The following is a 12,388-nucleotide window of genomic DNA, read 5'->3' as shown; positions in this document are numbered from 1 at the left end:
CTGTCCTGTTTGTACTTTGATCTTACAGCCATAATGTTGTTCACAAGTAGATAGACTTAGACTTAGACTTAGACTTGGACTTAGTTTTCCTTTTATCGTCATTCAAATTTGAACTTTACAGTACAGATAAGAACAATATTTTGTTGCATTAGCTCGTTGTAGTGCAGGATAAAAGAGCAATAAGGTGCAGATATAAATAAATAGATTACTGTACAGATAAATATAATGCACTTTTGCTTATGCATCCACGTTTATGGATGTATGTTATATTGTCTTTATATTCCAGTGAATTAATTCGTTTTTGGGGGAATTGAGGTGATTATTATGATGCGTTCAAGAGCCTTATGGCCTGAGGGAAGAAGCTGTTACATAACCTGGAGGTTCTGCTACGGAGGCTGCGGAACTTCTTTCTAGAGTCCAGCAGTGACAACAGTCCTTGGTGGGGGTGGGAGGAGTCACTGCAGATTTTCTGAGCCCTGGTCAGGCAGCGGCTTTTTGCGATTTCCTGGATAGGCGGAAGAGGAGTCCTTATTATCTTTTCCGTCGTCCTCACCACTCTATGCAGAGACTTCCAGTCTGAGGCACTGAAGGCTCCAGTCCAGATGAGATGTGTTGTGGGTGTATGTATTGTTCTTGCTAGCTTTAGCTTCGTAGTTTAGTTGGTGTTTGAACTTGGCCGTCTCAACATTGTTTAATTTAGGACAGGGCAATTGATTGTTTCAGGGATGAATGATACATTATTTTCCCAAACAAATATTCCTTCTCCTCACAATTTCACTCACATTTATGTCCATTTCCCTGATATTCTGCATTCAACAGCGGATTCCTTTTTTATTGACCATTTCTGTGACTACGTCCGGGGTTACGTTAACGCATAAATGCTTTACTTTTTTTGTTGAGTTTAGTGAATATGGATTAGACATACTAGAGCTGTGTCAAATAAAAAGTAGCAGCAAAGGTGACATCCCAAACCTTCAGCAGCCGTGCTCTTTTTTTCACTCATACGCTGTTCAGCCATTTCACTGTCAGAAACTTAAGAATTTGCATGCAGGTTGTACAGATCTTTATTCTGTTTTTTTTTCCGATTGTAATAGTTTTATTATCGTGAGAGACCAAAATCGAAATTGTGATTCAAATGTGATTAATAATCCAGCAGCCTGATCTACTGAGATCCAAATAACAAGCGCTAAATAGTGTGCTCAAAGTAAAAAAAAAAAATTTAAAAAAAGTGTGTACATTAGTGGGGGTGTTGCAGGTGATCTAAGACTGCATGTAAAATTGATAACAAGAGCAAAAGTGCTGCAAAATGCCATATTTAAATGAGGATTTCACGTGTATACTCACTGGCATCATGGAAATACAACCCGTGCAGTTGTTTAAATATCATATAAACAACGTACTTTATCTGAGTGATATAAAGGTAGAAGTGCAGTCTAGACAACATAAACTATTTTTAGCACTGTGAAGGTGCGCTCAGGGAGGCACCGATATTGTGATTGTGTGTTTGGAGAAAATACATATTGCAAAAAGTGTTTATGAAATAAAAAACTCCTTAAGGGGGAACTGCACTCTTTTTTTGGAGTTTTGCCTATCGTTCATTATCCTTATGAGACACAAGAAGACAAAAGTGTTTTTTTTTTCTAACTTGTAATAAACGGCTCGTTCTTCAGTGTTCGGTCTTACAATAACAAACTCGCTACAGCTTAGTTATTATACAAGTAACGGAACGTAGTATTGTTGGCAGTTTTTTGATGCATTTTCAAAGTGATTTAAAGGTAGAATTGATTTTTCCCATCAGCTGCATTGCCGGCTCGTAAGAACTAGCTACAGTAAGAAGTAAGCTATAGCTTCTGTACAACACAATGCTATACTGACTGAAAAACATGATATGATATGATATGATATGATATGATATGATATAATATTACAGTATGTGTAAGTATTAGCCCACATTTCATGTTTTGTTTGTACACAGCTAGCTCGACAGCATATTTACTGTAGATGTAATAACAAGCATGTATCATGATCTATATTATAGTGACTCATGGACAGTTCCCTGTTTAGTCAAGCTGGCGGGGACGTTTTTTAGTAGATTTTGGGTGAGCATGCCATTTATAGCATAGCTTGGCTCTAGGTTCCACATTTGCAACGTCAAATCACGCCAGTGACTCTCTCGGCTTCTTTCTGTTCCTACGTTTCACCCTCTGTCCATGCTTGTTTCTATAAGCAGCAGTTCATCCTCCGTATATTCAGCTTCAAAAAGACAAGGTTGTGAATCCTCATTTGTTCAAAAATAGTCGTCTTTGTTGTCTGTTACCAAGTCTGCCATGTTTAGAACACACTCGCATTTGTTGCCGGACGGCGTAAGTACGCTGAGGAAATCATTCCCGGTATTGCTTAGAATGACCAAAATACGGTAAATATTGTACATATTGTTATGAATGGGTCTGTTACTACATTATATGTGTACTTGCAGCGTGTATATAAAATGTTGATGGAGGGTTTTGAAGTTGTTTTAGGGGACTTTCAAGGCTACAATGGTGACTCCTTTTAGCCACATCTTGCATGCATCTTTAAAATTCTTTAAAAAAAATAAGAATAAAAAGCAATTGGCAAAACTACGAAAAAAAAGTGCAGTTCCCCTAAGGGGATCTTTGATGATTTTAATCTATATTGAAAACACTTCCTTGTGATCTAGATAATATGTATTGGATATGCTTTGGTGTAAATTTTGCATACATTTTGCACCACAGTCACTTTTATAACCTGTTTTTTGAGTCTGCAAAATGTTTGGTTCTGGAGGTGTTCTCAGATTGCAAATGAAACCAGGCCCCACCCTCTCCAAAATTATCCTAATTAATAATTTGAAAATATACAGTTTAAATACATACAGTATCTTGAATTTGTCCCCGGTATTTTTCCAAACACAGTATATGGTGTCACAGCACACAGACGGAGGATTCTTTCTCTTTAAGATATGTTTTTGCAGAGCAATCAGCTCCTCTCTCACAGCCATTTGTGCGTAACTGTGCCAGTTTGCGTCAGATTTCAAACGCGCTAAATATAGACTCAAAACAGCGGCCACATAACAGTTTCAGTCTTGATAAATCACATTGCCAGTGCTAAATGATTATATTTGCATCTTCCCTTCCCAGTATTGTGGGTGTTCTGATAATCAGCATATATTTTGCATGTACATAAAGATAGGCTCCACACCCCCCGCGACCCCAAATGGGACAAGTGGTAGAAAATGGATGTCCCCTTAATTTGCTCATTTAAGAGACGCAATCGTCGGCACATTAGCTTAGTAGATCAGCATTGCGTGCGCTATGAAGTTTGCACTTGTTTTATTTAGTACATGCAAACCTAAGTGGTCTACAAAACCCACATTTTTTGTGATGATCCAGCATTGTCGTTCCTTAACAAAATAACAGAATGTTCAGTGTAGTATAGGTGAAAGGTTAAAGCAGTGTGTTATCATCTCTACCAGCCAACCCATCTCGACATGTATGATTATTTCAGGATCAGTAAACATTTTCACAAATATGTGACAAACTGCTTGGCACTTAAACGAGCCAATTAAATTGGTAGTTTGCAGATTTCAAAAGAAACGAGTGGGATCAATCAACAGCTGTAGTATGTGTGCATCGAATTGTTCTTCCAGCTCAAATTCATCAAGTTATCAGTAGTTCTTCTAATGCTGACCAACACTATTCTTTAGCTAAAACGGAATATGTGGTTTATTCTCTTGACGCACAGATGAAAATGTTTTGTGCCAAAGGACTCACCCTGTCACACTCACTGCGTCTCTGCATGCAACTCAAACAGCTCCAATCTAAGATGGAGTCCTTGCCAAAAAGAAGATCAATACTAGCACTTTGTTTGTCTGCCAGACTTCACCTAATGCCATGGAGTCACATTGTATGTGCCTTTTGTTGATACCACACAACGCTTCCATCAAACCTCTGTATAGTAGCTTTTCTGTACATTAAAGCGGAATGTCTTCCAACCTGGCATGCTTGGTCTCCATGGTAACATAAGGTTCAATGTAACTGCCATAAAGTGTGTGTAAGAGAATGTTGAATCCTCAACCAGTTGCCAAATATTACTGAGATGGTTCTTACACCCAAAGCCAAGAGTAGAACATAATAGCTTTTATTTTTGTCCTCCGCAGCCTTGTCTCCATCCTCTAAAAGGCTTCCTTTTACATGATCACATACAAATGGAGACAAACACTGACCCCTAGTGGAAAGGTTGTGTTAAGAAGCCTTTTTCATTTATGACTTTAAATGTTTGAAAAAATGTTGTTCCTTTCAGGTTTTCACTCGTTATGGGAAGTGTTACACCTTTAACGCGGGTGGTAATGATCGCCCTCCCCTCATAACTACAAAAGGAGGAATGGGAAACGGATTGGAGCTCATGCTGGACATTCAGCAAGATGAGTACCTGCCTGTGTGGGGAGAAACAGGTGAGGGGGAACAACATTCACTAAATGCCTGGTCCTTGCTCTAATGAACTTGGGAGTAGCAGAACTTTTCTATGTAGGTTCACTAACATCATGCTTTTCTTTACTAATCAGATGAGACATCTTTTGAAGCTGGGATCAAAGTGCAGATTCACAGCCAAGATGAACCTTCTTTTATCGATCAACTTGGGTTCGGAGTGGCCCCTGGGTTTCAGACCTTTGTCTCTTGCCAGGAACAAAGGGTGCAAGCTTTTTTTCATACCATTTAAATTTGCATGCCTCTTGCGTATATATGACTCTTGAACTTTCAGTGTTTGTTCATTTGTTCACATTTTTTTGAGCCCTAATAATTCACCTATATGTACTGTATCTCGTTATAAACTTTATTTTAAAGGAGAACTGTTCACAATCATTATGACAGATAAGACGATGGATGTATTTCTTTTTTTTTTTTAGGCATTCTAACTTGTAACTAAAGGTCCACTTACAATGCAGCCAATGGGAGGTCCTCTATTCCGCCCATAAAGCCCTCTTAAAAAACATCCAAAAAGCGCCAACAATACCCCATTTACATTTTGTGACTTGAATATTAACCAAATATTAGTGATAGTGATATAAGCACTAACGCAGACAAACTATTTTTTAGCGGCGCCGTAATCAGAGAGACCTAACTAGCTTGTGTGGTTATATTGACATCATGAGCTGGTGAGCTGCTTTCACGCCTTGGAGCTCGTAAAACTTTACTCTATATCTTTAATAATGCCTCTTACCTGGATATGAGAAGGATGAAGACATAATCCCACATAGTGGTCTACTTTGACAGCCAATTTATTATGGCGAGAAAGACACAAAATTACGCTTGGTTCCACCCCCCTTTTTTCCTTTGCGAGTCTTTCTTCATCTAAGCAGGAATATCTGAACATCCTATCAGTTGGCATCCTAATGACACCAGACATTGTACAGCAAGTGATGTTTAATTATTAGGGATGTCCGATAATATCGGCCTGCCGATATTATCGGCCGATAAATGCGTTAAAATGTAATATCGGAAATTATCGTTTTTTTGTTATCTGTATCGTTTTTTTGTTTTTGTTTTTGTTTTTGTTTTTTATTAAATCAACATAAAAAACACAAGATACACTTACAATCAGTGCACCAACCCAAAAAACCTCCCTCCCCCCATTTATTTCTGTTATCAATATTCTGGTTCCTACATTATATATCAATATATATCAATACAGTCTGCAAGGGATACAGTCTGTAAGCACACATGATTGTGCGTGCTGCTGGTCCACTAATAGTACTAACCTTTAACAGGTAATTTTACTCATTTTCATTAATTACTAGTTTCTATGTAACTGTTTTTATATTGTTTTACTTTCTTTTTTATTCAAGAAAATGTTTTTAATTTACTTATCTTATTTTTATTTTTATTTTTTTAAAGTACCTTAACTTCACCATACATGGTTGTCCAAATTAGGCATAATAATGTGTTAATTCCACGACTGCATATATCGGTTGATATCGGTATCGGTTGGACAATATCGGAATATCGGATATCGGCAAAAAGCCATTATCGGACATCCCTATTAATTATGGTTGTTAACCTGTTGGCTTTTATGAATTCTGCAGTGAGTAGTAATCAGTGATGTTGTCGAAGGAAAAAGCTAATGTTGTGATACGTTTTTAAAAGGAATACGCCGTGTATGCTTAAAATGAGCAAAATACGTAAATATTACATGTTACTAGAATGTGCCTGTTAGTACATTACATATATACTTACAGCGTATATCAAACCTTGATTGAGGTGTTAGTATATTTTTCAAGTGTTTTATAGGCAGAATTGAGCGACTCCCATAGGCTTTATTGCAAGCTGACTTTTAATCGCATTTATGTACTATTTAGAAAGCATAGCAAAAAAAAAAAACGTCTGGTTGTCTTACATAATGGTTGTAAATGGGCAAAATAAAAATAAAAGTGCACTTCCCCTTTGAACACATTAAAATACATCAACAAATCATATTTAGTCTGCACAGTGTTACCTCGCTTTTTGTTAGGAATCCATTCCAAAATGTCAGACAAAGACCAAATGACATGAAAAACCTTGTCAATTTAGTATATAGTATTTAGTAATAGTAAGTCCAATGAATTTATACCATCCATCCATCCATTTTCTACCGCTTATCCCTTTATAGGAGACACCCAAAATATTAACAGAAAAAGTATTTTATAAAAAATAATCATAATTTTATATGCAAATAAAGAATGCAAAACACGGTAACACATAGTCACCATTAATTAGTTGCTTATTAACATGCAATTTAGTAACATATTGGCTCATTATTAAGTACTTATTAATGCCTTATTCTACATGGCCTTATTATACAACCAGTAAGCCATGAACTAAGAGTCTTCCCTCAATAACCTCAGAATTATTGCTTATTAGTAACCCTAACCCTAACCCTTGTATGTTCCCCTAGTGTCCAAATTAGGGATGTCCGCCGATATTTGCCAAAAAATGCGTATCGGCAAGGCATGGAAAATGCCGATCCAGATCCAGTTTAAAAAAAGAACTCCGGTCCGTGTTTTCCAACGCACCGATTTAAATAATACATTCCACTTTTCTGCTGCTCCCTAATTTCCGTTCCGCATTTTCCAGCACACCTTCAACACATCCACAGGTATGTGGATTCTCACGCAGTTGCTTTTAGCTGCTGGCATTACACGACAGGCTCTTCTCACTCTTTTCCGTGTCTCCCTCTCACAGACAGCAAGCGCACCTTCTTACACACGTCACATACTGTCACGTCATACGTCACATACGTATACGCCCTCCCCGAGCAGAGAGGTAGCAGCATGGCTAACGTTAGCTGTGATGCTAGCGCAGCCGTGAGAGCAACGTTCCCTCTAAGATGCGCGCCTGTGCAATTGCGCACTGCTCAAGCGTCCTCTGCGCATAGCAATTATATGCCACGCACAAAATCAAATAAAAAAATAAGCGCATAACCATTTTCGACACACGGACACGACAGAGAAAACAGTTTTCGTCATCATTGTTCAAATATTGTAATGTCTGTCGAGACGCGTATCTCCATTCGCTGCCACACGCCCACACCATCAAAATGCCGAGGCAAAAATTTCCACATCAACACCATATGGAAAAATTAGTGATTTTTTTAGTTGTGATTTCCTTCTCTGCATGAAAGTTTAAAAGTAGCATATATTAATGCAGTATGAAGAAGAATGTTTTAATGTAGACATGCAAGCCTTGAAAGAAAATTTTGAAAATCAATACTACATTTCCTGCAAATGGGTGCATTTCTACCCTATATTTTAACTTTAGATTTATTCTCATATCAAACTCTTTTGGCTGTCTTTTTGACACTTACATCCGGCGCCCCCCCTCCACACCCCGGATTATAAATAATGTAAATAATTCAATGTGATTATCTTGTGTGATGACTGTATTATGATAATAGTATATATCTGATAGTATATATATGTATCATGAATCAATTTAAGTGGACCCCGACTTAAACAAGTTGAAAAACTTATTCGGGTGTTACCATTTAGTGGTCAATTGTACGGAATATGTACTTCACTGTGCAACCTACTAATAGAAGTCTCAATCAATCAATCAAAACACATAGAATCATCATACTGCTGTGTTTATATGCATCAAGTGTTCATTCAAGGCTAAGGCAAAATATCGAGATATATATCGTGTATCGCAATATGGCCTTAAAATATCGCAATATTAAAAAAAGGCCATATCGCCCAGCCTTAGTTCAATGATGCCATTTCTGTTTGGCATGTATAATTTTGTCTATTTTGTGTTTATCCTTGAATAAACAAGTCAGTTTTTTGTTACCAACCATTGTGTATTATTCAAACTCCCCTAATTCAGCTGGCTAGTTGTTATCAGGCGTACTAAAACCCTTTTCAACATGATTCTGACAACGAAGTAGGCTAAATAACTTTAAACTTTAATACATGCTCGGATAGGCCAGTATCGGCCAGTATCGGTATCGGATCAGAAGTGCAAAAACAATATTGGTATTGGATCGGAAGTGCAAAAACCTGGATCGGGACATCCCTAGTCCAAATAACTCTAAATTAAGTCTTTCTTACTTAGAATATGTTCCCATACTAAAGTGTTACCCAAAATACATATAAATATTGAATGAAATGAATAAATGATGATTTCACACTTTTTATAAGACTCTTGTTAGGGATGAGTGACGAGAGAACAAAGTACAGAGGCTTGTGGTGTAATTGTGTGAGTTAGCACAAAAGAGTCGATTAGTGATGTTGTTGTTAAAGGTGAATGACGTCGGGTTGGGGAGTGGGGAGCAGGCTAAGACAGCCATGTTTTGTAATGAAGACATGTTTGAAACATAAATGTGCGGCCAGGGGAGGCATGAATAATGGCATAAAATAAATATTAATATTTGTCCATAAAAGTCTGTTATAAATGCATTGTTTGTATTCTGCAGATGTGTTGAAGTAAAAATCCCTACATTTGCAAACACAGGTTACAGTAAAAATCGGAGATGAAGCAGCCGCAGGTATTTTCTCTCTGCTTAGTGTGCAAATGAGTTAACCAGTCCGAGTATACTGCGCTCAGTCCTGAGAGCACTTGGTTCAATACAGTACAGAAAATTGAGATGAGGCTTTTTTCTCTGCTTTAGTGTTGTAATTGAAAAGATTCACATTGTTGCTAAAAAAAACAAAAAACAAAAACCTTTAATAAAATGAGACAGTATCGCACATTTCTTATGAGAAACCAATCACACACAATCGCTAAAGTCGGGGGCTTTGTTTACAAATTACTGTTTTCAAAGACAAAAGTATATGTTTGTATGTAGACAAGAGGCCAAGACACATATTAAAATGTGCATTTTTTAAATATTCATGTATGGACATGGACTTGATCCAGCTACAAACTCCTTATGAAGCAAGACTTTATGCCGAGCTCACATTTCCTTACATATGAAAATCAATGTCTCTTAGCAGCCCAGTTCAGAGTTTTAATCTTTCCATTTCAGATATTTATCTTTGTTACCAGTGCTGTCTCTCTCTCTTCTTATGTCCATCCATCCATCCATTTTCTACTGCTTGTCCCTTTCGGGGTCACGGGGGGTGCTGGAGCCTATCTCAGCTGCATTTGGGCGGAAGGCGGAGTACACCCTGGACAAGTCGCCACCTCATCGCAGGGCCATGTCACAGATTCTAAAATTCAATAACAGAGCCGTGTATACAGAGAGTAAGGCCAACTATGTTTCAAAGATGGGACCAAACGATGCATTCTATAGTCATGTGAGGGGATTTTGACCAATCAGAGAGAATATGGCCAGAATATCTCCCAAATGATTGGTCAAAAGCCCCTCATGTGACTACATGGCGCCATGTTTGGTCTCAACTTTGAAACAAGTTGGCCATACTCTCTTTATCCACAGCTCTGACTAACAATTATACCTGCTACCATCTAGTGGAGGATTATTTAACTGCACTGTTATTTATTTCATTGACCAATTAAATTATATAGGCAAAGTTCCCACGGTACACTTGTGTCCCAGCACAGTGGCGGAAAAGCACTTGATTACAGCACAATTATTTAAAGTCACTCAGGTCCTGTTACCAAGTTACGAAGGTCCTGGGTTCGATCCTGGCTGGGGATCTTTCTGCGTGGAGTTTGCATGTTCTCCCTGTGACTACGTGGGTTCCCTCCGGGTACTCCGGCTTCCTCCCACCTCCAAAGACATGCACCTGGGGATAGGTTGATTGGCAACACTAAATGGTCCCGAGTGTGTGAATGTGAGTGTGAATGTTGTCTATCTGTGTTGGCCCTGCGATCAGGTGGCGATTTGTCCAGGGTGTACCCCACCTTCCGCTTGTGTGCAGTTGAGATAGGCTCCAGCACCCCGCGACGCCGTAAGGGGCAAGCGGTAGAAATGGATGGATGTATGGATTTAAAGTTAAAAACAAATTCCCTAATGTAAGTGCCGGTGCCTCACCAGCAATATAACTCACCGTACGTCGCTATGAACACAGTTGGACTCACATACTCTATTAATAATACAATAAGAACAATAAGACTGAGTCACCAGTAGGGATTGAGGGACTGGTAAGATGTTTGCGATTGCCATTCGGTTTTTGATTCCGTATCGGTTCTTCTTCAGATCTCATTTGGGAAAAAAAACTATATCTTAACAGGTTGATTAGCATCAACTTTGTTTAGTTTAGAAGAGACATGAGTGTGAAAAACCAACAGTGCCAAGTTGGCAGGGAGTCCCAAGAAAAAAATTATTTGTTTTAAAAAATAAACTAATAACTATCTATCACGTTGTAAGACTGGAGACAAACCCCAATACAGACCTGTTTAATTAATTCCACAATTTTCTAAAATTTTTGAAAAACTACAGTATTTAAAGGCCTACTGAAACCCACTATTACCGACCACGCAGTCTGATAGTTTATATATCAATGATGAAATCTTAACATTGCAACACATGCCAATACGGCCGGGTTAACTTCTAAAGTGCAATTTAAAATTTCCCGTTAAACTTCCGGTTGAAAACGTCTATGTATGATGACGTATGCGCGTGACGTCAATCGTTGAAACGGAAGTATTCGTAGCCCATTGAATCCAATACAAAAAGCTCTGTTTTCATCTCAAAATTCCACAGTATTCTGGACATCTGTGTGGGTGAATCTTTTGCAATTTGTTTAATGAACAATGGAGACTGCAAAGAAGAAAGTTGTAGGTGGGATCGGTGTATTTGCGGCGGACTACAACAACACAACCAGGAGGATTTTGAGTTGGATAGCAGACGCGCTATCCGACGCTAGCCGCCGACCGCATCGATGATCGGGTGAAGTCCTTCGTCGCGCCGTCGATCGCTGGAACGCAGGTGAGCACGGGTGTTGATGAGCAGATGAGGGCTGGCGTAGGTGGAGCGCTAATGTTTTTATCATAGCTCTGACGAGGTCCTGTAGCTAAGTTGGCTTCAATGGCGTCGTTAGCAACAGCGTTGCTAGGCTTCCTCCGTCTACGGGCCGCCAACCGCATCGGTGATCGGGTGAAGTCCTTCGTCGTACCATCGATCGCTGGAACGCAGGTGAGCACGGGTCGTGATGAGCAGATGAGAGCTGGCGTAGGTGCAGAGCTAATGTTTTTAGCATAGCTCTGTCGAGGTTCCGTAGCTAAGTTAGCTTCAATGGCGTCGTTAGCAACAGCATTGCTAAGCTTCGCCAAGCTGGAAAGCATTAACCGTGTAGTTACATGTCCAGAGTTTGGTAGTATTGTTGATCTTCTGTCTATCCTTCCAGTCAGGGGCTTATTTGTTTTGTTTCTATATGCAGTTAAGCCCGATGCTATCACGTTAGCTCAGTAGCTAAAGTGCTTCACCGATGTATTGTCGTGGAGATAAAAGTCACTGTGAATGTCCATTTCGCGTTCTCGACTCTCATTTTCAAGAGGATATAGTATCCCAGGTGGTTTAAAATACAAATCCGTGATCCACAAAAGAAAAAGGAGAAAGTGTGGAATCCAATGAACCCTTGTACCTAAGTTACGGTCAGAGCGAAAAAAGATACGTCCTGCACTGCAATCCTTCACTCTAACGTTCCTCATCCACAAATCTTCCATCCTCGCTCAAATTAATGGGGTAATCGTCGCTTTCTCTGTCCGAATCTCTCTCGCTGCATTGTAAACAATAGGGAAATGTGAGCAGCCCTTCCTCCTCTGACGTCACGCTACTTCTCCGGTATAGGCAAGGCTTTTTTTTTTATCAGCGACCAAAAGTTGCGAACTTTATCGTCGTTGTTCTCTACTAAATCCTTTCAGCAAAAATATGGCAATATCGCGAAATTATCAAGTATTACACATAGAATGGATCTGCTATCCCCGTTTAAATAAAA

The 12,388-nt window shown here is 39.0% G+C and overlaps 1 protein-coding gene across 6 annotated transcripts in view; it reads left to right on the top strand.

The window, feature by feature from the left end:
• The window catches only part of LOC133654005 (acid-sensing ion channel 1-like), a 154,845-nt gene that overhangs the window by 126,638 nt on the left and 15,819 nt on the right, over positions 1-12,388 (top strand). For 5 of the 6 annotated variants that reach the window (XM_062053936.1, XM_062053937.1, XM_062053938.1 and 2 more), the window contains exons 4-5: positions 4,318-4,468; positions 4,580-4,707. The exons of the other annotated variant lie outside the window; for it this stretch is intronic. In XM_062053936.1, the coding sequence (XP_061909920.1) occupies positions 4,318-4,468; positions 4,580-4,707 (279 nt within the window). The remainder of the gene's footprint in view (positions 1-4,317; positions 4,469-4,579; positions 4,708-12,388) is intronic. 6 annotated transcript variants of the gene reach the window in all.

Source organism: Entelurus aequoreus, linkage group LG07, assembly GCF_033978785.1.
Source record: "Entelurus aequoreus isolate RoL-2023_Sb linkage group LG07, RoL_Eaeq_v1.1, whole genome shotgun sequence".
In the NCBI taxonomy this organism is placed as follows: Eukaryota; Metazoa; Chordata; class Actinopteri; order Syngnathiformes; family Syngnathidae; genus Entelurus; species Entelurus aequoreus.
This window is presented reverse-complemented; position numbering and strand designations above follow the sequence as displayed.